At 37.6% G+C, this 27,788-nt stretch overlaps 2 protein-coding genes across 2 annotated transcripts in view; both read left to right on the top strand.

Moving 5' to 3' along the window:
- aldh1a3 (aldehyde dehydrogenase 1 family, member A3) overlaps positions 1-14,337 on the top strand; it is a 42,063-nt gene extending 27,726 nt beyond the window's left edge. The window contains exons 8-14 of the mRNA XM_079637261.1: positions 1,671-1,784; positions 2,724-2,826; positions 4,582-4,766; positions 4,848-5,012; positions 10,492-10,649; positions 12,836-12,910; positions 13,164-14,337. Of these exons, the coding sequence (XP_079493387.1) occupies positions 1,671-1,784; positions 2,724-2,826; positions 4,582-4,766; positions 4,848-5,012; positions 10,492-10,649; positions 12,836-12,910; positions 13,164-13,239 (876 nt within the window). The 3' untranslated portion in view covers positions 13,240-14,337. The remainder of the gene's footprint in view (positions 1-1,670; positions 1,785-2,723; positions 2,827-4,581; positions 4,767-4,847; positions 5,013-10,491; positions 10,650-12,835; positions 12,911-13,163) is intronic.
- A 1,127-nt stretch (positions 14,338-15,464) lies between these two features.
- lrrk1 (leucine-rich repeat kinase 1) overlaps positions 15,465-27,788 on the top strand; it is a 90,283-nt gene continuing 77,959 nt past the window's right edge. Inside the window, 3 exon segments of the mRNA XM_079637247.1 lie at positions 15,465-15,642; positions 17,205-17,345; positions 25,452-25,618. Of these exon segments, the coding sequence (XP_079493373.1) occupies positions 17,273-17,345; positions 25,452-25,618 (240 nt within the window). The 5' untranslated portion in view covers positions 15,465-15,642; positions 17,205-17,272.

The following is a 27,788-nucleotide window of genomic DNA, read 5'->3' as shown; positions in this document are numbered from 1 at the left end:
TGACAAAAAATACAATTATTTAAAAAAATTAAAAAAATCATAACACAGATAATCCAAGAACAAGAGTAATCCACAGAGAGCAGGCAGGAGAGCAACGACAGGAAAACACATACAGGAGCAATGACCGACAAACCACAACTGAAGCACAGAGGTTTAAAATGACAGGTTAACAAGCGCCTGACAAGGGACAGGTGTTGGTGATTTGATGTCACGGGGACTAAGGATGTAGGCTGGCTCCGCCCTCCTATGTACTTCAGCTCAATTTTCATTTTCCTTCAGTGCTACGTCTGCGATTGTGGTGTATTCTTGGGTTTTCTCCGGTCAATTTTTTACCGGTCCAATCAGTGAACAGACGGAGTGGCTGAGAACGATGACGTTGAGGTTGTGCGCTAGTTTGAGTCGTCATACGTCACGACCAAAGGTTAGCGATTGGTTATGGCAGATCCAGAGTGACTCTGGGCAGATCCAATAGTTTTAAAATTCAACAGAGTACCCGCCCACAAGGAAGTTAACGCTTGTCAATGGAGAGTGGCCAGACTCTCTGTACAAATGAAATGTACGAGACTCTGGTAGAACCAGGCTACAAAGGAGGGTAACTATGGTGACAAACAAGGTACAAGGCAAAACAGGAAGTGAACACAGAATCAATGGGAACTAAGAATACACTTGAGCATAAAAGTCCTTACAAATCACAAGACACAGCACAGGGATCGTAAGAATAACACTATTGATTTCTTTCTTGGATTATTTGCTTATGATTATTATATCCTCATAAGTCACTTTGGATATTTCGGTAACACTTTACAAAAAGGTTCCATTTAGTAACAATAGTTGACATGAACTAACAATGAACAATACTTCTACAGCATTAATTAATCTTAGTTAATGTTAATCTCAACATTTACGAATACATTTTTAAGATAAAATATTGAATCTGATAACATTGGTTAATGTGCATATAGTTCATTGTTTGTTTGTGTTAGTTAATGTTAACAAATGAGAACTTATTGTAAAGTGTTACCGATATCATACATTTAATTAAAAAAAAATAGTTATAAAAAATATTTACAGTAGTACAATTTAACAAAAAAGTTTTTTTTATGTATTGAAAATATTACACTTTATTCTTATCTTATGCACAAAAAATTAGTAATTAAATGTATTATATATGTTTATTGAAAGATTTGAACTTGAAATCTCAGGGGTATAAAGCCAGCTGGGAGCCCCTGGCTATATTACAGAATGACTCCGCCGCATTGTGGGTCATGAGTCTCTGTTTATACAAAACGCTCAAATTATCATGTTTAATTCTTCAAAGGGAGCAGGACTCATGAATTGCTGTAATGACATGAACTAAAACTGCAGCTGCAAGCCTTCTGTCAACCGCCCCTCGCTTTCTATTCAAGCCCTCTGTATCTATAAAAGAGCTGATTTATGTCTTCATCATTATGAATGAGATCAGTGTGGTTTAAAGTCCTCAAAAGAAAAGCGTCTCTTTGTGTACATCAACAGTCTTGCTGTCTCTGTCCCCGTAGGCAGTTTTTTTTTTTACCTATTCATTTACAATTTTAGCCATCTTTAGTAGAAAGTATTAAGCCATATCACACAGTATTAAGCCTGTATGTTTTTGTACATAATAAAAATAAAGCCTTTTCTTTTCATCGTGTCAGGCTGGCTTTCCACCTGGAGTCGTGAATATCGTACCTGGGTTCGGATCTACGGCAGGAGCAACAATCGCCAGTCATATGAACATTGACAAAGTGGCGTTCACAGGCTCTACAGAGGTGAGGAACTAATGGGGAAAAGCTCAGGCTAAATGATATTGCTCAAAGGTCGCTTTTTCAGAGCTTGGTTTATTTGACCAAAATATATTTATAAATAAATGTGGTGAACGGTGCAGCTTAGGCAAATATATTTAACTGCAAACTGTAAAAATAGATTCTGGATAATATAAATATATTTAGATTGAAAACATGCAATATATAAATGGACAACAAGTATGAGAAAACATTAATTACTACAACTTATTACACATATATTTATAAAGTGTATATTTATAATGCTATAAATTTCTATGTAAGCTACTGTATATATCTTGGCAACACTTTACAATGTTTTATTTGTTAACACTAGTTAATGCATAAACCAACATGAACTGTTCTATGAGCAACATATTTTACAGTTTTTATTAACCTTTGTTAATGTTAGTTAATAAAATGTTCATGTTAGTTCACAGTGAATTAACTAATGTTAACAGATACAACTTTTGATTTTAAAAATGTTGTTGAGATTGACATTAAGATATATATAAATGCTCTAGAAGTATTGTACAATGTTAACAAATGGTAAAGTGTTAACTGAATCTTAATGCAACTTTTGATGTATTTTGAAATACATTTGAAAATATATTTGACAATATATATTGTTTTCTGTATGAATAACTTAAATTGCAGAGATTAAGAGTATGGAAAATGATGCGTCACCTCAAGTACTAATAAACCATTTTGTTGAAATCTCAGTTCTGCAGGATGAGATCTTTGTGAGCTGAATCTTAGTGCTATGAACTGTAGTATTTCAAAGCGTTGTTTCCCGTCATTATCTACATGACAAACCAGATGATATTCATAAGTTACACACAACAGACCAGCTTATGGAAGCATCATTAGCAAGCGCTGGCTGCGCTTCCCGCTCTCCTTATTGTCATGTGCTGTCTTTGTGTTCAGGTGGGCCAGCTGATCAAAGCGGAGGCGGCCAAGAGCAACCTGAAAAGAGTGACTCTGGAGCTGGGGGGGAAAAACCCCTGCATTGTGTTTGCTGACTCAGACCGTGAGTGATGTGGTTAGCCAGATCTCACTGCTGAAACAATAATGATTCCACTGGGGAGGCTGGGAAAAACAGGGAATGGGAACGATGTGTGCAGTGTGTTCCTAAATCAAGACGTACAGGTCTTCGTTTCAAAGAGTGGAAAGTATTTAGACACTTAAGGGACACTTAAACATGTCTGAATGTCATCGCATTATAAGACAAAAACCAAGTGCATTTATTTTAAAGGAAAATAGTACACTTAGCATTAGTGGAATATTCATAGTAAATGTGATGAATCACACTGAATCTTTATACCTTGATTGAAAGACATTGAGCAAAACTGATGAAGAAAAGTGATGTTAGTGCATCTAATGCAATGTCATTCAGACTTTTTTAAGAGTGACAGTTCTTTCTGTAGCTCAAACAGTCCAGCATGGCAATAGCAATTCCCAGGGGCTGCATTACCTGATAGAATGAATACCTTGAATGTAAATGACTGAACCCTGTAAAACTGAAATATGAAATTATAGTCAGAATGTTTACATTTTTGAAAAGTTAATTGAGCCTTTAGACAAAAAAAGTTAGCATATGTTTTTTTTTTTATATATCTTATTTTATACATGGCTCATCTAGTATGATATAGTGAGAATATGGAGCTTATAGTTGAGGAATAAAAACCCCCTCAATTTTATTCAGAGGCCCAAACTGAGAAAAAATATGCAATTTGGTGCAGATGTGGTTATTTATATGGCCAACTAGATGTAATTATGACAGCTTTTAATGTAAGTCAGTGAGATCTTTATAACAGTATAGCAGACTACTTACATAAAATGCTTATAAATATCAGTTATCACTCTGTATCTCCCATTATTATGTCTTATTACGTTAATATTTAAATACTTGGTTTTATGATCTAAACTCTCGTTTTTATGCAGGGTCAAAACATATAATGCAAAACAATGATGATCGAGAGATGAATGTTCCTCAAAAGCCTGATGTATCATATCTGATATGCACATTTTAACATGATTTTTCTAAAAAATATATATATATATTTAAATGATGTATGGATAATCTGAACCTGCTTCAGTCCAGTAAGTGTTCGTCTTGAAATATTTCTAACAATATAAAAGCTATTCTTACTTTTACTTTATAAAAATCTGTAAAGGTTTCACAGCAAAAAGACGTTTACCACAACCCGAAGGTGGACATTTTTACAATTATGCTAAAAGTCTTTTTACTTGCTAAACTATGAATTTCCAATCAGATGACAGAAGGCCAGACAAAATTTTGATCATGTTGATGATTTATATGATAGCTTTATGAGGGATAAGTTGCCAATACATATTGGACCAATGTACAGTATGATTAAAGTTCATTGAAGTGCATTTGATTGTGGTACAGTTATATTTCAGATGGGCTTTTTTTTTTGGCTAGAGTTTATTCAGCCCCAGCGATGTTGCAATACTGCAGACCACACATGCAGCTGTGAACTCTTTGCTGCTCCATTATTATGTATGTTCACATCTGCACACAAACCCAGATTTATGCCAATGCACAGCTCATTAAACTCCAGAAAGGGTGTAATGATATAATGCATTATGTTATCAAGTTTACAAATGAGTCAAAGCATGAACATTGGCACGGGTACCAAACTGCTACGTAATGCACTGCAGCTTTCCGGAAAGAAACAAAGCATAAGGGCATGGGAAAATAACACAAGAAAAGGTTTTGTATAAATTGCACACTGATGAGTGTGTGTGTGTGTGTGTGCAGTGCAGTCGGCGGTGGAGGAGACGCAGAAGGGCGCGTTCTTCAACCAGGGTCAGGCGTGCACCGCCGCATCACGCGTGTACGTGGAAGAGCAGGTTTATGAAGAGTTTGTGCGTCTCAGTGTGGAAAGAGCCAAGAATATTGTGATTGGAGATCCTATGGAACCGCAAACCTCACACGGGCCGCAGGTGATACCTTAGTTTACTCACTAACTTGAACTTTTTTCTTCCTGCATTCAGGTTCTTTATGTGTTTCTGCTCTTCTGTCAGATTGACCAGCATCAGTTTGATAAGATCCTGGCGCTGGTGGACAGTGGGAAGAAGGACGGGGCCAAGCTGGAGTGTGGCGGCTGTGCAGTGGAAGACAGGGGTCTGTTCATCCATCCGACCATCTTCTCTGACATCAAAGACCACATGCGTATTGCCAAAGAAGAGGTACGACGCTCCTCTGTGCTCAGTGTTAGGCCCCATTTACACTGCATGATTCAAGTGACCCAATTCCGATTTTTTCCTCTCATGTGGCACAGATCGGATATGACCGGCAAACGTGTAAGCTGGAAAAAAGCGCATGGATTCTGATATTCCGAATCTCAGATCGGTTTCTGGCCTCACTCATATGTGGAAATAGATCAGACATGAATTGGATACATGCATTTGCATCTGCCATGTAAGCAGACAAATCGGATATTCCCCAGTAAATGCGAGTCGTACGTCATTAAAAAGGGGACGTCAACTCAGAATAGAACAGAATGAATAGAATGAGGCATTTATATAGCGCTTTCATATACTGTACACTCAAAGCGCTTTACAATCATGTCGGTGTCTCTCCTCAGCCACCACCAGTGTGCAGCATCCACAGTACAATGGCGCCAGTGCGCTCACCACAAACCAGATACAGGTGGAAGTGAGGAGAGAGAGTGATGGAGCCAATTCAGTGGATAGGGATTATTAGGGGGCCATGATTGGTAGGGGCCAATGCGGGTGGAATGTGGCCTGGACACCGGGGTTACACCCCGACTCTTTACTAGAAGTGCCATGGGATTTTTAATGACCACAGAGTCAGGACCTCGGTTTAACGTCTCACCCGAAGGACGGTGCTCTTTGACAGTATAGTGTCCCCGTCACTACACTGGGGCGTTAGGACCCACACAGACCACAGGGTGAGCGCCCCCTGCTGGCCTCACTAACACCTCTTCCAGCAGCAACCAGGTTTTCCCAGGAGTCTCCCATCCAGGTATTAACCAGGCTCAGCCCTGCTTAGCTTCAGTGGGCAACCAGTCTTGGGCTACAGGGTGATGTGGCTGCTAGGTGGACACCGACTGCGATCACATGACAATGGCGCGATGGAGGACGAAGGCTCAACACAGTGGAGTCATTTTTTTCTCCGCCTTATGAGAGCAATGTTTTGCTGACCTTTGAAAATAGTGCGGAAAGTAAAACATTGGATAATTAGAGATGCGCGGATGAGCTCAAACGTCACCCGAATCCGCAGCCAAAAACAAATCATCCACCCGCCACTCACCCGCACCAATAATATTCTCTGATTTCACGAGTTCACACTTACAAATGATCAGAGAGTAAACGTATTATGCGTATTTGGCGTGCTGTCCGTGGGGAGGGCTTCGAGCTCGGAAATTGGGCCCGAACCCAGAGTACCCCTCTGAGTACAGTACAGTACAGTACAGAGTACAGTAAAAATGTGATTGCTTGCAGATTGCATGTAAAGGACCGATCAGCCTGCGCCCTCAGGAGTTCCATGACTCAACTAGATAGTGACATAACCTTAATTTTGAACTAACTACAGAGATCTTTAATGCCCAGTTCAAAAGGATTAATCTGGATTAGAATTATCTAGATTTGGAAATTTTATGTTTTGCTATCCAGTTTACTTTTGTGCCAGGTTTTCAAAGCAAAATAGGATTGTATCATGCTGATCCAGATATAGTTTTTTATTTTTTATTACCAAATCTGGATTACCAGTGCTCCAAATGGGGTTACATTTCACAATGTAGGCTGCTAGCTATGTAAAGAACAACAAGTTTAAGATTTGATGTGGGATTACTTTAAGTGTTTTATTTAAAGAGAAAGAAAACAACATAAACAAACAAACATCGCTTTCCATTTTCAATTTCCTTTAAACAATCAGACCGCTACAGAGGCACTAAAGGGACATGGTGATAGAAAAAAAAAAATGAAATGGGGAAAAAATAAATATTTTAATGCTTTTGCGTTCTCTCACAAAGGTTTTGTGTTCCCCAAGAAATAATTTGCGTTAATTCGCAAAGAACTCAAGCTTTGAGAGTTTTTTTGGGGAACGCAAAACATTTCCGAGAGAACGCTAAAGCATTAAAATTCATTTTTCCTCCCATCTCATATTTTTTCTCCCATCACCATGTCCATTGATATAATTATATACAGTGATTAAAAACACACCATAAATCATATGTGTGTTCGATATTGACAGCTGTTTGGGGGATTATTTTATGCCAAAATCTCTTTTTTAATTTACTGTACTGAAAGGCTAGTAGTCTAATGTCTACTTCTAATTTATTCATTTAATAGTTAAACTGATAAAATAATTAAATAAATATGTATAAACATACATGTATATATATATGTATATATATATATATATATATATACAGACATGATACAAATGTACCATTTTAAAAGTTATTACATTTTTGTTCCTGAAATCCACCCTTCTGCTGAGATCAGAATAATCCTTTTTTTTTTAATCAGTTATCACAGTCTTACTAAAAAAATGTGAACACCACAATCTGACGATCCAGATCAAAACCAAGATTGGATTTTGTGACCTAATCTGATTTCATCATTTTGTCTTTTTTTTTTAACAACCCATTTTCAAGATTTGATCTTATCTGATCAGACTGCTTTTGAACAACTGGGCCCAGGAGACAGGAATCTAAATTTGTGTCCTATAGTGCCACCTGCTGGATGATTGTGGAATTAAAGACCTGTGATCAGTGTCTGTCCTCAGATGGCCTGATCAAATCAAATAAATGCAGTATACACAATTTATAAAATAAAATAAAAATATATACAAAAAAAAATATATATATATATACAGTATATTTATATATGTATGTATGTGTATATATATATATATATATATATATATATATATATATAGTCAGGATGGTGCAGCTAGAGTGGTCTTCAACGAGCCGAAGAGAGCACACGTCACTCCTCTCCTCACAAAATTGCACTGGTTGCCGGTTGCCGCTCGCATCAAATTCAAGTCACTGACGTTTGCCTACAGAACAACCACTGGCACTGCTCCCTTATACCTTAACTCATTACTTCAGACTTATGTGCCATCCAGAAACTTGCGCTCTGCAAGCGAGCGGCGTCTGGTGGTGCCATCTCAAAGAGGCACAAAATCTCTCTCTCGGACCTTTACCATGACTGTTCCCTGCTGGTGGAATGATCTGCCTAACTCAGCCAGAGCTGCTGAGTTCCTAGCCATTTTTAAGAAACTGCTGAAGACGTATCTTTTTCGGCAGCACTTGATCCAGTAATACTAACTCTTTCTCCTCTATTCTATCTTAAAAAAAAAAAAAAAATATATATATATATATATATATATATATATATATATATATATAAACTACGTTAGATTGAACTGCGAAGGGTCATAGCACTTACATACTGTTGTCCTACTGCTAGTTTAATTGCTTCTATTATTCTCATTTGTAAGTCGCTTTGGATAAAAGCGTCTGCTAAATGAATAAATGTAAATGGTAAAAGAGGAGGAATCTCATGCTGGAATAACAGTGATTTATTGATTATCAAAGGCACACAAAATATTGTTCAAAGGGGGAACAGGAAGGACTCCAGCCATTGGCTGCGCAAGGTCGGAAAGCACGTCTGAATGCCATGTTAGTTTCACTTCCTGTCTCCTGAGATACCTTCATCTGATCGATTTTTGAAGGCAGCATAGATGTGTCCTTCATCGCATTTGATATTCCAGAATCCTATGCTTTTCCAGTCTGTGACAGTTGAGCTAGAAAAATAAAGATGGCGTCTGAAAATTGCGGCTGGTCGTCAGTTTGTGTGAAAATTTACATTTTTTATCAATGTTTTTCACTTATGATGTAATTTCTAGCGAGAAGTTACTTTTGTAGTCATTAAATATTCACTTAGCTTTCACCAAAGCTCGCTCTTTTTTGCTGTAGATCATTAAACCGTTACACTGCCTCAGAAGTCTCTCCGAAATCAGTTTCGCAAGGAACCTTTGTGCGCAAACGCTGCCGGCAAATTCATTGCCTGACAGGGCAGCGAGGAAACAAGTCGGCTGCCTACGTTTTCGAATGCAGCCATTTTCAAGCTCACTGATGATTGATGAACATGGGAAGATCCAAAAGGGAGCAGGAAGGCTAAACAGGAAGGATGGGATCCAGCAGACAGGGGAGTTAGGGAGCAAACGAGGGGAATATAAAGGGTGACAAACGAACTAAAACAGGTGCGAGCCCTAATGAGATAAGATGGGCGGAGTAACAGTAGACAGAGCACATGGCATGACAACACAAACACCAGGGGCCTGTACTTTGATGGTAGTTGAATAAACTCAGGGTTACAGGATTAGTTTTGAGTTGACAAAACCAAACCAATCCAACCAGGCTTTGTTGGTACCATGACGCTGATCATCATTTTTCTCTGTCAACTTAGGCTTTGATCCTGAGTTTAGGAGTTCAGGCCTGACAGCAAACAGCCAATCACATGCTGAGAAAGAGTGAAACTGCGATTCATTTCTCGCGAGAGAAGCAACGCGATTCACTTCTCTCTTCTGCAGAATATTATTGAAAAATATAAGAATTTTTAAAAATGTACACAGCAAGAAGAAAATAGCTGTCTATGAAAGATGACAACTAAAAGAAAATTCTTGCTATATCAGTGCAAGTAAAAGTTGTGAAGTTAGTTTATACAGATGATAAAGGTATAGAGAGAATTGAACATTTAAGCTCACATGTAGTCATTTTATAGCTTTATCTATTGATTCTAAAGCGTATTTATATTGCCTTTATATATTTATTAATTTAAACTGCGTAACAATTATTGATAAACTAAAATTGTACATGTGTGATTGATTAAGGGTATAATAATTACATAATATCTAAATCATACACAATTATTATTTTATTTTATAAATAAGCATTAGTAAAAGCCAGACGATTTTGTCTCTAAAAGTCATTTAATATGTAGTGACTTTTAATTTGGAGTAGAAACGGGTGGAGTGACTTTATCACATCAGACATGTGTCACTTTGCTCACAGCTGATTGGTCCAATTTCGGTTTGAGATCTCTTACCTGGAACATGACCTGCCCTGGACCAGGTTAGCCGTTGAGCGTCAGTTACTATGGCGATGAACACTGCTAAAAGCCAAACCGCTTTCATGGTGCCTAAAACCCAGGGTTGGTGCAAACTAAACTGAAACATACCTGGCCAGCCACCTAAACCGGCTTCATGGTATAGGCCCCAGGTGTCAGCCATGTGGTCCAGACAAACACAAACAAACCCTGAGCTGATCAGACCGGCACCCATATAATATTTAAATATAAATACATTTCACTTTGAAATTCGGTTTGTCATTTCAGCTGACTGTCTGAAAATACGCATCTGGCTGCAAATCAAATCACCATTTAATGTATCATAAAAGTGTAAAAGTCATACGATAACCGTGTGCGCTTTTTTTGTCCTTTATGGAGCTTGAAAAACATGATCACTCTTAACTTTTGTTGAATGGAAAAAAACTAGTTTTTTCAGCATACATATTTAGAATGACATGAGAGTGAGTAAATAATGGCATCATTATTATTAGCATGTACTATTCCTTTAAGCACCTGTAGATAGCCTGGGCATGAGTGTGGCACTGATGTGTGTATTTTGCAGATCTTCGGGCCGGTTCAGTGCATCATGAAGTTTAAGACTCAGGAGGAGGTGATCGACAGGGCCAACAGCTCGCAGTACGGCCTGACGGCAGCCGTGTTCACGCGTAACATCGACCGGGCCTTGAACATATCTGCGGCCCTGGAAGCTGGAACCGTCTGGTAGGAGACTCACTGAACTCACACAGTTCATTTGTAAGCTTTTAGAGTGTAAACATTCACCAACTGTAATTTATAATAACAAATATAAAATCTAGTGGTGGACTAATATGGGTTTTTCAGTGGCTGATACTGATATCTACATAAAACAATCTAAGCATTTATTTGATTCCTAAGTATTGGTCCATTTTCAAAGTACCAGCAACTTTGTAGATCCTTCCAACAGACATGCATCGCATGCCTTAACCGAGTATTAAAACGCTCCAGTAATCTCCTATGAACATACCTGACACCATCCTTAAAGGGTTAGTTCACCCAAAAATGAAAATAATGTCATTAATGACTCACCCTCATGTCGTTCTAAGCCCGTAAGACCTCCGTTCATCTTCGTAACACAGTTTAAGATATTTTAGATTTAGTCCGAGAGATTTCTGTCCCTCCATTGAAGCTGTATATACAGTATACTGTCCATGTCCATAAAGGTAATATAAACATCATCAAAGTAGTCCATGTGACATCAGTGGGTTAGTTAGAAGTTTTTGAAGCATCGAAAATACTTTTTGGTCCAAAAATAACACAAAATAAGACTTTATTCAGCATTGTATTCTCTCCCGGGTCTGTTGTCAATCCTTCACAGTTACGCTGATGGCGTAAGACGCTGATGACGTGTTATCTGGTGCGCCCGAGCTTCGTTTATAGACTGAGAGAAACGCACGCTGTAAAAGTGTCTCATCCGCGACATGCACATTTACGCACCATTAAAAAAATGATATCCACGCAAACAATGTAGAATAGCTTGAATATAGCATGCGTCTCCCTCAGACTGTACACGAAGCTCGGGCGCACCAGATAACACGTCAGCAGCGTCTTACGTCAGCAGCGTCACTGCGGAGTCCTGAACGCAGATTGACAACAGACCCGGGAGAGAATACAATGCTGAATAAAGTCTTATTTTGTGTTATTTTTGGACCAAAAAGTATTTTCGATGCTTCAAAAACTTCTAACTAACCCACTGATGTCACATGGACTACTTTGATGATGTTTATATTACCTTTATGGACATGGACAGTATACTGTATATACAGCTTCAATGGAGGGACAGAAATCTCTCGGACTAAATCTAAAATATCTTAAACTGTGTTCCGAAGATGAACGGAGGTCTTACGGGCTTAGAACGACATGAGGGTGAGTCATTAATGACATTATTTTCATTTTTGGGTGAACTAACCCTTTAAATTTTGACTTGTCGGACTGCAGAACACGTCTCCAATCTTTCATACTCCTGTTTTTTGCAGTAGATAAAACTAATATGGTTTCTTTACTGGTACACAACCTCTCAATCCAGCCTCCTACAGCCGTTGGCTTACGGTTCAAGGTGAAATAGGAGGTTGGAGGTCGCGTCCAGGTTTTTAGAAGCTGTTTTGAGGTGGTCCCGCCACATTCAGATGATTTTCATCCTTCTGTCAAAACGCTCACTAGTCTTCTTTGAACAGCCACAGCATTTTACATTCTGCATGGTAATGGTCTCACTCTCACTGTGCTTTTAAATAGTTCTGTAGCAATATGAGCAATATCAAAAAACAGACTGACCAGATTTAGCCATTTTAACAATACCCTCCTTGGTCGCAGAGGACAGCTCCTTCCATCTGGTTATAAAAGCTATTAAAAAAAAACACTTTAAAATACTATTTGGTAACTTCCATGAATCGGGTGTCGATCGTTTCCTTATATTTATTTATTTTCTTATTTGTTTGATCTTGAGATTGTGAAGCACAACACCTGTTATGTTAAATTGTGCTTTACAAATATAAAAAGGAAGAAAGAGGAAAGAATATTTTTTACTAAAACCCACAAAATAATATTATAGCTAAAATTAATAATATAGCTAATGCCACATAGTGATTTATTGAATTATTGACTGGGAATATTGAGTGCAAGCTTGCTATGACCGCTTGGCCAACAAAATCTGTATGTATCTTTGCATCATGACAAGTGAAACAATTGAAACGTGGAACTCGTACATGTTTTACACTCAAGGCGCAACTTAACAACATGAAAACAGAATAAAGTGAAAAGAAGCCAATTTTTCTAGGTCGGACATCACTCTTGGCAAAATGCAAAATACAAAAATGACATGAGCAGGAATTTTCAACGTGAGGTCAAAGGTCATGTTTCTTTCTGTTCTGCAGGGTGAACTGCTACAACGCCTTACATGCTCAAGCTCCATTCGGAGGCTACAAGATGTCAGGAAACGGCCGAGAGCTGTGAGTGCTCATACTTTGCGTTCAGTTTTTCTATTTGTGTTTATCTCGTTTTATACCTGTCTAATAATATGAACATACGTTTTTATTATTACTTGTTTTTTTTCTCCCTAATGTCTATGCTATGTAATGTTAGTTTTTAGATTTTTACATCATAGTTTAATCATAACCATTTTCCACCCATCTTATTTTCTGTCAATTTGGGTTATGCATGTACATTTCCTTCAAATGTGTGTGTGTGTGTGTGTGTGTGCAGGGGTGAGTATGCACTGGCAGAGTACACCGAGGTCAAAGCCATCACTATCAGACTCAACGAGCAGCTGAAACTGTGATCTGAAGCTCCGCCATCTATCTGTGTTCATAACAGCATCTGCCAGTCTACGGATGAAGAAACTCTGGCTTTAACCATCAGCCTCATTTCAGCTCTTTTTCTACCACTCTGTTTATTTGATGTAGATGTGCTGTACAGATTTAAAAGAAAGTTTGTGTTTTTTAATTTTGATATTTAATTTGGATGTTTTTAAATCAAGCAAAGTCATCCATCATCTCTCAATATTTAGTAATATAAAGAAATATACTATATCCAACTTAAGTACATATGTTTTATGTAGTTATTGCAATAGATTCACATGCAAACCATTGTTACTCACAGGCTTTGCTTTTGAAGGGGTTCAATTCTTCACATTTAGGCTGGGACTTGATTTTTTCCAGTTGGAATTGATTGGATGGTTGTGGTTTGCTATTGGTTAATCTCATGTGAGTGACAGGTTGTCCCGCCCTCACGCCAGTAAACGCATCATCAGAAAGAGAAACAGAAAGATGTCACTGCAAGAGGGACGGGAAGTTGTTTTGATTAAAGATTAAGTTTGCACATTAATTAAAAATAAAATAATAATGATGTGCATGATTAAATCATTTATAATAAATAATGCAATATTTCATCAAAACCAAGAATGGTCGATTTTGATTTCATGGTGACTTTAAAGGTCTCCTGGTAATATATAACAAAATATGCAACCAAGTATAGTCTGTTATGTGTACAAATCAAGTTTTTGGATTGAAATTCCGAGATGGTCCTGCAATTCGCCTCAAAGCTGTCTTAAATAATTTCTGCTTCTCTGACACCAAACACAACTGCAAAAATTATTTAACTGTTACAACATTCTCTTTGTGATGCTGAATGCAAATTGAAATTATGAATTATTTTCAGCACTGTATATGGTAGGCTATATGGTGTGTTGCCCTGCATATCTGTTAAAGTATAATTAGAATTAAAATTGATTTCCTTTTGTAAATGTACATACACATCATATGACAGCCGAATTGACGTAATTGTTTAAAATATATTGTTTACTTTGACTTATTAAATAGCTATTGATTTAAAAAAATGAATCTGAATCAATGAATCAATAAAAAAAATCATATGAAGTAACTTTATTGTCATTTTGATTTGTTAAAGTGGTGCGAAATATACTCTATACAAGTAGCTAAATAGATATTTAGGTTTAATGGCATAAACATTTGAGGGTTACTCATCCACATCTTTGAATAGGCTACCCAAGGTTGACTTTCACAAAAGTAGGCCAAAGTTAATACAAAGGGACAGCGCATTTGCATACAATATGTTTTTACAAGATCTGGTATGCAAGAATGGTATTCCAAGAAAAAAATCTGTATTTGAATACAAGTAGATTTACATAAAACCTAAAATAAAAGCAATACAATTCTGGAAAACCGGCAAACGGAAGAGATGGTAAAAAATGTCTAAGATCGATTACAATATGACTTTCACATTACAAATAAAAAAATGTTTTGGTCCCACTTATATTAAGTGGTTTTAAGTACTATGTACTTACATAGACAAATAAGTAGGCTACAATGTACTTATTGTGTTCAGGTTGTATTGTAAAACACTTTTGCTGCTATTGAGATGTGATATGGGTAAGGTTAGGGACAGGTGTGGTGGTATGGGTTGTTTTATGGGTAGGTTAAGGTGTAAGGGAAGGGTCAACTGTGTAATTACAAATGTAATTACATCAATTAATTACAGTTGTAATTACATGCAGGTATTTTAAAAAATATAAGTACAATGTAAAAACATGTATGTACACAATAAGTCCATTGTATCAAATTATTAATTTCAATGTAAGTAGGCCTACATAGTACTTAAAGCCACTTAATATAAAGTGGGACCGTGAAACATGCTGGAACTTGACTTGAAGACATTTGAAGTGAATGAAATAAACTTGGAAAATCAAGTTATCAAGTTTCGCTAATGATCAAGTAAACAGGTTTCATAACAGAAACCGCAAATTCAGGTTGATTTTGGCACACATTTTCCAAGTCATCTCAATGGCAACAAGTGTCCCAATAAACTAAAATCCACCCTATATATGGACAGCCAACAAGGAAAATGTTTTTTAAAAAAAATGGAAATGTAAAATTTGTGAGGGACGGTTACATTTACGAATTACGATACAGAAATATAATAGACTCAAACTAGTATATGGAAAGTCCCCAGCAGGTTTAAAAACAAGCGCGGTGCGCGCGCGCGTTTGTGTGTGCAATGAAAAGCAGACTCTCTCAACTCCTCAGGAAAGATTGTCCCTCAGATCAGGAAGTAGAAATCTAGTTTGATCCGTGAGCGTCTACGAAACTGATCCAAACCGAAAGCATCTGAGGAGCCCCGCTTAATTCCGCAGTTTTACGGGATATATCATGTATTCAAGTGTGTGGTAAGTACACTAAACTATCTTATAATGTTGTTGACTAGACACCACAATGTATTCCTCATCTACACTTTCTGCGTCGCGACGCAACGTAACACGTCTAGTTAGTTTGGTTTGGAACGCTTGCATTAATTCGCGCGTCGTGCGCGTGCAGCCTTTATTATAGATTTAGCGCGCCGTGCACTGTTTACAGTCTATGGCCGTGCAGCGTTTGCAGTAGCCTACAGGTGAGGAGGTTGTGTATGTGGGATATTGTAAACTGTAACATAAATTTCAAAAAATTGGGGAGCCCGAGGCAAGTTGTTACATCTGAGGTTTGCTGTAGCAGTGATTTTTCTTGTAGCTAGTTTCAAACTCGTGTTAAATTGTCATGAATTGTTTTGTTTCATGGTTGTTTTAATGGGCTGAAAACCCTATTTCAACTGTGACAACTTACCCCGTTGGCTATTTTGTGTCATATGTCCTGCTGGCTAACGTGTGCCCAATAGACTATGTTTTTTTTTCCTGGGTACCACCAACAATGGAAATATATAATAATAACTTGTTGTTCATGTTAATATCTGGGGTACAGTGTACGCCTACCTAATAAAGTACTAGTAGTAGGCTACTGTTTCATTGGTGATGGAACATTTGATTTAACAGTACTTTGGTATTAAATGGTTACCATGGTATTAACATGTACAACTTATTTTTAATCAAGTAGGAGAGACTGGGTCTAGCCTATATTTTTAAACATAATTTTGAAAATGTAGTATGGACACAAACGTGTAAGACTTGACTACATATTATCTTAAAGTATTTTAAAGTTTTTGACATTCCGTGACTCATATGGGACTCATTCTTTCTTTCAAAACATTTAATTGCAAAATGCGAGTCAAAATGTGTCTGGCCGTACCAGCATTTCAGAGGTCACTCATTAAAATTCAATGTAGCCTACTGTAACTCGCCAAAGAAAGCTTGTTTTGTTTGTATCCAAATGACCAATGACCTCAAGCCAAGGAAAAATGAGTCACGTCATTAGCTGGCACAACACATCAGCTCTGGAAAAGGGTTTTGCTGGATACATCAGTTTCTTGTGGTGGATTAGACTTGTATAATAAAACTTAAAATTGAAAGCAAGACAACACCAGCAGACTTACTTTAGATTGGACATCTATAAAAAGATGGTTGGCATTGGCATATTTTTGAGGAACTAAATGAAAATGTGATGCCACTGGTGTTGTTGCTGTATTTTCATATTTAAAATAATTGTAAAACTCCACTTTACGTTCATATTTTGACCTATTTCCAAAGAAAAACAGAATTGGACCTCAAAAGTAAGGGTTCATAAAGACAATGTTTTGTTTTTAAACAACCTGCACCTATGAATAATGAATATTTTTTTTATTTGTTGATGTTGTTCTTTCTGCTATCAGTGTATTGCAACAATGCAATGAATATTCTAAAATGATATATTCTGTTGACTGTTAGACTCTACATTTTGTCTTGTTCCCTTTCACTTGTCTGCAAGTGTCTCTGAATTTTTTAAGACAAGCAAATTAATGATGTCTCACAATCTGTTCCTCAAGGGGTATTTCACATATCTTCAATCAATGATGACGTCCTCGAAATGAAGCGGCAGCTTTTAGCCTGAAATATGTCGTCGTACTGGAACGTCAGAGAGACTGCAGATCCAGGCGGCATCACCAGCGGCATGGAGGAGCAAGATGGTAAGAAAACCTTTCTACATTCAACAGGGTCCGAAAGTAATCTCAAACTCTCACAGGACACAGTAAAGTTTGTTTGTTTGTTTATTTATGTATTTTTACTTTTATTTTATTTAACATTTTTATTATTATTATAAATTATTACATTTATTTATTTTGATGTATATTATTTAATTTTTTTATTAAATATAACTTTTTTATTTTTTAAATTATTACATTTTTTATTTTTTATAATTCATTCATTCATTCATTCATTATTTAGATTATATCTTTAACCCCTTAAAGACCTAGAACATTTTTGGAGCACCTGACTCGCCTGTTCTTTTCTCTGTTTTTCTAACCCATTATCGCAGTCAGCATCAAGTGCCATATATCATTTTAAAAACAGGAGAACTTGAAGTTTCCATCTAGCTCATTTCAATTCCCAATTTTACATTCATTTTGTCTTGGAATGGATGAATTTACCAGATTTAAGAAAAACGGTAGCACATTTTTATTTTACTTCACTCAAACAAATCCTCCTGAAGTTTGGATTTTTTCCTTTAGAAAGTTTTACTTGGATGTTCTAGATATCCAGATGAAATTTTGACTACATGCAACAATCCCTAAGCAAGTTTTAGCCATTTATTACAACATTATTATAGGCGATTTTCAGTGAAAAGCTGGTGTTTTTTTCAATTTACTGACAATGTAGGTGTGTCCAAAAAAGTTCAGGAAGTAAAATAAATAGAAAACATTGTAATAGAACACTGAAGCAAAAGTGACATATATATATATAAACCAATCTGGGCATGAGGATGGGACTAAGCATCAACAATCATTCCTGTTTGGCTCAGAGAAACAAACCGCATGGGTTTCTATGACGAATCAATGCTGATCAAAACCTGATGACGCAATCACATTCACTACGGAGCCTCTGAATGTCCAAACGAGAATAACCCGATACCACATGAAAGCCACGAATATCATCTTTACGGGAATTTTTAAGGCATACAGATTGGATTAGCGGTTAAAAAGTTATTAAACATTTAAAGAACAATAGTTATTTTTAGCCGGCGGCGGCTGTATAGGTCTTTAAGGATTAAACCTTATTATTGAATTCATTATTTAGTAGTTTTCCCTGTAAATTTGACACATTTGGCACTTAGTCCGGCAGTGATCTACTTGCAAAAAAATATTAAAAATGTACCATCTCCAGAACATCACACATCACATGACTGGGCTTTTTCTGTAGCTGGGCCAAGCCTCTGGAACAAGCTACCTGCTGATCTACGTAAAATCACTGACTTGGGCCTATTTAAGGCTAAACTAAAGACATATTTATTGAGAATGGCTTTTAATTAATTAGTAGTTGTTGTGGCATTTTGTGTTTTCTTTGTCACATACATTTTATTTTTTTTGGAAAGCACTTTGGTTCACCTTGAGTGTTGTAAAGGGCTGTATAAATAAATGTTGATGGATTGATTGATCACACAGAGATTCATAGTAGATCCTCTAAATAAACTGTAAAAACAGTTACATTTTTCTCAGTGAAGACATACTGAAGTCAGAGAAACTTCCTCATTGTTTTACAAATTGCCAGACAGCACATAAACAGAAGTGTGGCAGTTTGTGGATTCGTTCAATTTGTACAATCATAGCACTATGAAGGTTAATATTTCCCTCTGAGAGAAACACCAGTTCAGCGACTTTACGGTGTCATGTAAGTGAGAGTTTGATATTGTGATACTAAGAGTGATATAAATTCGCCCTAGTGTACCATGTAAGAAGCAGCATGTATAATTTGTTCCTTTTTAGTTGTTCATTTCACCCCTCTGAAACCTTAAACATCAGTAGTGCAGTTCTGGTTCGAGGAACTTCACAGTCTGAACAGTATATTTAGAAATATGAACTGAAACCTGGCTTTTCTTCAGATAGGTGTTTATAGCATTGCACGTCATTTCCTCTCACATAGTACTCAAGTTTGATTGTGGGGTTGGTATGCTTGCATTTCATTTGCATTATTCAGTATGTGCATTCAGCTCTCACTCTTTAGTCAAATCTGGATACTGGTTATTAATATAGGGTTGACCACAGATTCATAGAGAAATAACTTCCCTTCCCTCTTTCAGTGACATCTCTTCTCTTCTCTGATGACAAAATGATAAATAAATTATATATTAGAATATTTATTTATGGTGAATGTAGAAAATAGTCATAATAAAGAATGAGTGGGTCCAAACATTTGACATTGATAAATATATATTGCACATATTTTTATTAGTTTTGGCTGCTTAGCCTGAGCTAGCATGACTGACTAAATGTATAAATCACACACAAAAAATATTATAGTAGATGTTTGTTACACCCTTACTAGGGAGCAACAATGAAGGAGGAGGAAGCGTTTTCGGCGGTTACAATACTCTCTTTATTGGCACATTTCTCACAACAAAGTCTATCTCCAAACTCTACTAATACGCCGCAACGCAGATCAACCCGTCGGTCCTGGCCAGGGATCGATGTGACAAGAAGGAACGCTCACAGAGGACGCCAAACAGGAAGCTTTTATCGATAGGCACACCTGTGCACCGGTGCACCCAATCCACCTGATTACCGCACAGCTCCGCAGCGCACCTGTAAAGGAAAGCACAAACACACATACACACACGGCAGAAAAGACAATACAAAGTACAGCCATGACAATGTTTCACAGTAACAGATATTTATCCCAATGCAGGGACAAAAATGTCTTTAACACTTATTTTTAAATATTTAACCTTTAGATTAAAATGTTTTTTACATTTACAAATGTAGTCACGTCTGCCTCAACTTTTGACTGGCATTCAGCCAATTCAAAATGTAACATTAATTTAGCAGTCCAATGAACTGTATTTATTTTTGGCCATCCCTATAGTTGTAATATACAGTGCCTTCTTGCAAAAGTTGCTGCCTTATGTTAAACTACTTCAAATTGTTTTTTTTCCCCACATCAATCTATACTCCGTAGCTCCGTACTATAATGACAAAAAAATGTTTTTTTGTAAATGTATTAAAAAAGAAACATTTAATTAAGTACATTGCATTAGTATTCAAACTCTTATTTAGTTAAAGCACTTTTACAGCCTCAAGTCTTTTTGGGTATGATGCGAAAAGCTTTGCACATCCGCATTGGCGGTTTTCTGCCATTCTTCTCCTTAGATCCTCTCAAGCTCTGTCAGGTTGGATAAGCACAACCAGAGTGACAATCAGCTTCTTGTTCACCAACCAAGGCCGTTTCTATCAATTGCTCAGTTTGGCCAGGAGGAAGCTCTAGGAAGAGCTCTAGGAAGAGTCCTGGTTGTTCCAAAAACTTATGGAGGCTACATGCTTCCGTGAACCTTCAATACAGCAGGATGTTTTTTGTAGTCTTTCCAGATCTGTGTCTTGATATAATACTGTCTCTGAGCTCTACAGTCAGTTCTTTTGGCCTCATGGCTTGGTTTTGCTGTGATATGCATTTTCAGACATTTTATTGAGAGGTGTGTACCTTTACAAATCATACCCATTCAATTTGCCACAGATTAACTCCACTCTAAGTGCAGTAATGTCATAATATAAGTGAAATTTGAAAGTGAAAGTGTCCCAGAAAAGGGTATGAATACTTGTGCAATGTAATATCTTTTGTTAAAAATTGGCCAAGTTGTCACAAATCAGTTTTTTGCTTTGTTATTATGGTGTATGGAGTGTAGATTTATGTAATAATAATAATAATTTAAAGTAGTTTAACATAATGCTGCAACATAAAATGTGAAAAATAAATTGAAGGGGTGCGAATACTTTCACAACCCACTGTATGCAATTTCTGGGTTGCACTGCGTTGCATTCTGCCGGAAAACAGATGAAGTAAGCATCCCGTGAAAAACAGTCAATATCCCCCCAGAGGTGAAATAGGTGTTGGGTTTCCTTTTCCCTGCCGGCTCAGCATCAGCAACACCGTTGCCATTAGCAACAGTGACTTCGTGTGCATCCATCGGTGTGTGTGAGACCAGCGTGGCTCATGTCTGAATCCCGTCACATATCTGTGTGTGATTGAGTGTGTCGTCTGTGCAGCGCTGGTCTTATGTGATGGTAACACATGCTGCAGAAAGAAGCCAATGTGCTAATCTGGTTTAGCGCGGCTTTAGCTAGCAGCAAACGCAATCTGAGGTCCTCTTGGGAGGGACAGAGACACAGCAGCAGGCCAGGGTGGGTTGGGTTTCACTCTTTAATGTGTTTGCAGTGTAAGATAACCTTGCCATTAAGGACAGCATGGAGGGAGGAGACGGGATTCTCGTTCTGTGAAGCGTCTTTCTGCTCTATAGTCAGGTTTAAGCTCCAGGTACTGGACGTACTTCAAGCTTGTGGATTTGTGACGGACAGTAATGAGATGATTGCCGGATAGATCCGTGCAGAATGACAGAGTGCTCAGCGTGTTTGGATTGTGGATGTCTTGGTTCTTTCCTGCGTTTCAGGTCAGTGTTCATAGTGGGAATTGGGTTTAACGAGAAGTGATAGTGTGGTGAACCTTTCATTGACTCTTTATACTTTAAAATGCAGTCATTTCATTATTTGTTATCATCCTCAGACTTTCTTTTCATTGTCTGGTTTGTCACATGGTGTGAGTGGTCTTGATTAATTGTGCTTGTCTAAGTAGAAGCTGGTATTCTTATACTTAGCGGCAGCCAGCTTTAAATGTTTTCTATAGTTTAAGGGGATGAAGTGGTAATACAATATGGTGAAAGTAATGAGAACATTTCAATTTAGAGGCTTTTGATCTAATCAGCAGATGTTGAGTAAGTGTCAACACTTTTCATTTATATGTAAATGTGTGTTTAGGGGGTTCTGTCATTAATTACTCACCCTTATGGCGTTCCAAACCCACAAGACTTTCATTCATCTTAGGAACACAAACGAAGTTCCACTTGAGTCACATGGATCACTTATGATGACTTAACTACCTTTCTGGGGCTTCTAAGTGGTAGTTGCATAGCTGTCAATGAAGGGACAGAAAGCTCTCCGATTTCATAAAAAAGATATTTTGTGTTCTGATGAACAAAAGCATTTAATAATGCTATTAAAACAACTTTTGATTTCACATAGCTAGCAAAATCATTGCAACTGTATTGTGAATATTCAACCTTTTGCTCAGCCCAACGTTGACAGTGAGCTCTCTTCATTTTTATCTTTCTTTACGCACATAGATCAATTAAGATAATTTTTATCTTTTACACGCATCTATTGTTCTATCGGTTTATTATTAGATCATTCTATCTGTCTGTCGTACTATCATTCAATCATTCTGTCTATCTACGTATCTGCCTATCATTCGATCGTTCTGCTTCTCGTTCTGTCGATATATCTGTTTGTCTATCGTTCTATCATTCAAACGTTCTGTCTGTCATTCTATAATTCGATAAGTCTATCTGTCTATCTATGACTTTATTTATCGTTCTATCATTCTGTCTATCGCTCTATCATTGTCTGTCTGTCTGTCTCTATCTATCTGTACGTCTACCTGACCTGTCTATCTGTCTATCTATCAGTCTATCTATCTGTATGTCTATCGCAGTGTTATTAACTAAAGCTATACTATACATTTTGGTAATTGAAATAAAAAAATAAAATAGTATACATTTTAGATAAAAACAAACTTACAAAAAAATTATTGAATTTATTATAAAAATCAATATAGAAATATAAGTGTATTCTTAGTCTAGAATTCTCCCACTTTGTCTACAATCTTGGATGAACTTTTTCACAGGGCTTTTTGTGATGTTTTCATTTTTTTGAAGTTATTCATTTTCATTTACAGTCATTGATTTAAGACGACAAGCGAATTTGGTCATGCTCATCTTTCCTTCACATTAGGAGGATCTTAAATACCTTAAAATCTGTCTAGGTTGTCAGCTTGCTGGTTTCAGAACGAAGCTGTCTTGGCTTTGGTTTCTCCTCCAGTTTGATTTGGTCTGGGCGATACGTGAGCTGAGACCGTATTGATGCAGGCTGGATTTGTTCTAATGGTTACCCTCCCTCAGGCTTTCTCCAGCCTCTCATCATCAGAAAAATGTTCTCAATTATTCATATGAACCTCTTCTATTAAAGCACACAGCCATACCGGCACTTACCCGCAGGTCCGGCTCCTTTACATCAAAGCAGACCTGATGTTAATGGAGCAGCGTCTGCCGCTGGCCACATTCGCCAGATAAATGTTAAAGGGCTCGATGGAGTAATGTGAATAATAGGAGGGAGTGACTGATTTGACCTTCACTGGCCTCTTGGATTGATATCATAAAACTCCCATTTACTGTCTAGCTGATGATCTACCCAGAGATATTCAAATACATTATTAAAGGTTTAGTTTACCCCAATAAAAATATATCTGCTTGTCTATCTGGCTGTCTATCTGCCTGTCTATCTGCCTGTCCATCTGCCTGTCCATCTTTCTGTCTATCTGCCTGTCCATCGTTCTGTCTATCTGCCTGTCCATCGTTCTGTCTATCTGCCTGTCCATCGTTCTGTCTATCTGCCTGTCCATCGTTCTGTCTATCTGCCTGTCCATCGTTCTGTCTATCTGCCTGTCCATCGTTCTGTCTATCTGCCTGTCCATCGTTCTGTCTATCTGCCTGTCCATCTTTCTGTCTATCTGCCTGTCCATCGTTCTGTCTATCTGCCTGTCCATCGTTCTGTCTATCTGCCTGTCCATCGTTCTGTCTATCTGCCTGTCCATCGTTCTGTCTATCTGCCTGTCCATCGTTCTGTCTATCTGCCTGTCCATCGTTCTGTCTCTCTGCCTGTCTATCGTTCTGTCTCTCTGCCTGTCTATCTGCCTGTCCATCGTTCTGTCTATCTGCCTGTCTCTCTGCCTGTCTATCTCCCTGTCTATTTGCCTGTCTATCTGCCTGTCTATCGTTCTGTCTATCTGCCTGTCTATCGTTCTGTCTATCTGCCTGTCTCTCTGCCTGTCTATCTGCCTGTCTATCTGCCTGTCTATTTGCCTGTCCATCTGCCTGTCTATCTTTCTGTCCATCGTTCTGTCTATCGTTCTGTCTATCGTTCTGTCTATCTGCCTGTTTATCGTTCTGTCTATCTGCCTGTTTATCGTTCTGTCTATCTGCCTGTGCATCTGCCGGTCTCTCTGGCTGTCCATCATTCTGTCTATCTGCCTGTCTATCTGCCTGTCTGTCTATCTGCCTGTCTGTCTATCTACCTGCATATCTACCTGCATATCTGCCTGCATATCTGCCTGTCTATCTGCCTGCATATCTGGCTGTCTATCTGCCTGTCCATCATTCTGTCTATCTGCTTGTCTCTCTGCCTGTCTGTCTGCCTGACCATATTTATGTCTATCTGCCTGTCCATATTTCTGTCCATCGTTCTATCTATCTGCCTGTCCATATTTCTGTCCATATTTCTGTCCATCGTTCTATCTATCTGCCTGTCCATCGCTCTATCTCTGCCTGTCTATTGTTTTATCATTAAAATGTTCTGTCTATCGTTCTATCTATCTAGTTCATTTTAAATGATCTTGTAGTGTGACAAACTGATTTTCAATATACAAATATTTCATTTAATTTGTAAAACAATACAAGGTGGCAAACCTACATGCATAATAATTACAATGATCAAAATGCCATTTAAAAAGCTTTAGATAGAGTTTAGCATGTCTCACCACAGAGCATGTTAACTTCCCTAAAATATTTCATGCAAACTACCAATATACATGCCTTTTTCACTTTTAAGTGTGTTTTGTGTCCAGACTGTTGCTTTTGTTGTTTGCTATTAGAGCTGCATGCATGCGGTTCTTAATATGCATATGTACTCGTGAGCATCACTATCTTCTTCCCGATCTCACTCTCACCCAGAGTAGGTGCTCTTTACATCAAAGGTGAACGTGGAAAAGCACGGCTCCGCAAATACACCCTCACCAATCCGGGGGGAAAGGCATGTGAATTCTTTATGAGGCTGACCTGATTCCCGACTGCTCCCTCTCCTCCTGTATCTGGGGCTCATTTCCCATCGCGTCATCTTTGCTTTAGCATGAGCGTGTGCTAAGATTCCTTCTTTTTTACTGAGTTATACGGTTTGTTTGTGGTGGCTATGCCCCAATTGCAGGCGTTCCGGAGATGGGAGCCAAGCAGTCAGCAGTTGGCAGCCATTCCTTGAGTCAGTCGCCCACTCTGAAGAACATCCAAGAGGCCTATACTGATGGAGAGGACCAGAGGGCACGCGAGCTAATCCGTCTTTCCTGCGAGAATAACAGCGGAGAGGGACCGGATGGGGTGAGTTTGATCATTTTCTCACTTTGTGCTTTTATGTTTTACTGAAAAATGACAAACACTGAAGGGAAGCTGGTGTATTGTGGAGTTCAACAGCTGAAGGATCAGCATATGTTGTGCTTTGGATGCTGCTACACTGCTCAAAAAAATATTTAGGGCTACATTTAAGGTTTGTGTATTTTAATAAAATGTCCATACATTTGGATGGAACAGTTTTAACATAAACCATCTAATAAACTTAATGCCAAACTCTTAATTAATTCAACATATTTTTATGTACACAGAGTTGCTGCTCATGTAAAATGTTCTAAATCGAAATGCAATACCAGTAGCACAGTTGATCGTTTTAGTTACACATTGTAAGTAAATTGTCTTTTAGCAAACTTACACTTCAATCATTACAAGGACATTGATGTGCAGCAAACTGGGGTTGTGAGTAAAACTCAGCATTGTGATGCTATGCTAGGTTGTTGTGGGTGGTTGGCATTGTGGTGCTTTATTGCAAACAAGCAAAAAAATAAAAATAACACGTTCGTCTCAACATGTTCCTTTAGCTCAGACAGTAGAGAGCGAGAAGTCTCTAGGGTTTGATTCTCAGGGAATGCATGAACTGAAAAAATATGTAACTTGTCTTGAATGCAATGTAAGTTGCTTTGGATAAAAGCATCTGCCAAATGCATAAATGTAAATTGCTTGATTTTATGTATCAATCTGGAGCAGAAACGATGCACGATGAGTTAATCGCCAAAGTTTAATACTGAGGATTAGGGGGGTTCAAATTAATAAACCTAAGTTTGAGCAATGGTCCAGTATCCGGCTTGGCTTAGCATAAGACTGCGTTCGCTTTTCTGATCTGCGTGCACTAAAAACATGCTTCTAATAAAACCCTTGATACGTCTTACATAGACACACAATACAGTGCTAAAAGAAAAGAGCCTATTTACAAATATTAAACATCACAGCTTTTTTCACACTTGCTTCTCAATTTTCACCTCGAGGTTCAATGTGTGAAATTCACTACACACTGCTTTCAAAACAGTAGAAGCATGATATCGACATGCCATAGACCTCCTACTCAAAACACTACTATTGCATGTTTACAGTCTGTGATACCTGATCAGCAGGTATTTCTGATTGTAGACTGATGTGTTTTTAATACTAAAACATGTTTATGCCTGTAAATCTGCTCTAGTCGTCTGTGTGGGCTTAACAATCAAATTAAAACGGTGTTTTGAAAAGCAGCAAAAAAACAAGCTCAAGTCATTTGGATTTGACAAGGCATGCATTAGAAGTACAGGTGAAATGTATTAATTTATTAAGTTACAATACTTCCTCCTATCATAGCTTATTGTGCAGAAATAACTAAGTAAATCATTTGCATGTTGATTTCCATGAAATATGTAAACACTGACAATGGACTGTTTGTATAAACCAGCTGACACGTTACCTTCTGGCTCAAACAATGGCGTGAGTTCAGAATATGCTATTTCAAATGCAGCCATTATGTTAGTTTGACAAAACAAATCCATGTGATTTTTTTTTTTTTTTTTTTATGGTTAGCAGTTACCCAGCAATCATTGAGAACACCTGAACAACCACCTTCTTAGCAAAAGAACACATTTGCAATTTTTTTGCACAGACATCTGAATGTCAAATGTAGATTAATTTATCTATTAATCACCCTATTCCTATACTTAACCATGAAACTAAAATGGTCCTAAAAAGTCCATTTGTTTTCAAAAGTCAGTAAGATTTTTTTTTTAATAGAAATACTTTTATTATTCCTTCTATGAAGACTTCAGTTTGACTTCTTGGGTTGAATATCCTTAAAGGGGTGGTATAATGCCCATTTTTTTACAAGATAAGAAGTCTCTGATGTCCCCAGAGTACATCTGGAAGAAGGAAGAAGTTTTAGCACAAAATACCCAAAAGATCTTTTTTTTTTTTTTTTTTTTTTTTTTTTTTTTACAGCATGTTAAAATTGTCCCTTTTTGAGGGTCAGTAAAAACATGTCGTTTTGTGTGTGTCCCTTTTAAATGCAAATGAGCTTCAAAAGCTCTTGTGTTACCTCACACAGACATGCACTGAAATGTCAGAAACTGTTCTGCCTTTTATTGTATGTTTAAACTGGACGCCCAATATACAGAAGTGTGTGTGTGTTCATGGACACAAA

Source organism: Phoxinus phoxinus (genome assembly GCF_949152265.1).
Source record: "Phoxinus phoxinus genome assembly, chromosome: 2".
Taxonomy (NCBI): domain Eukaryota; kingdom Metazoa; phylum Chordata; class Actinopteri; order Cypriniformes; family Leuciscidae; genus Phoxinus; species Phoxinus phoxinus.
The sequence above is the reverse complement of the archived record's forward strand: the minus strand, read 5'-3'. Positions and strand labels throughout refer to the sequence as shown.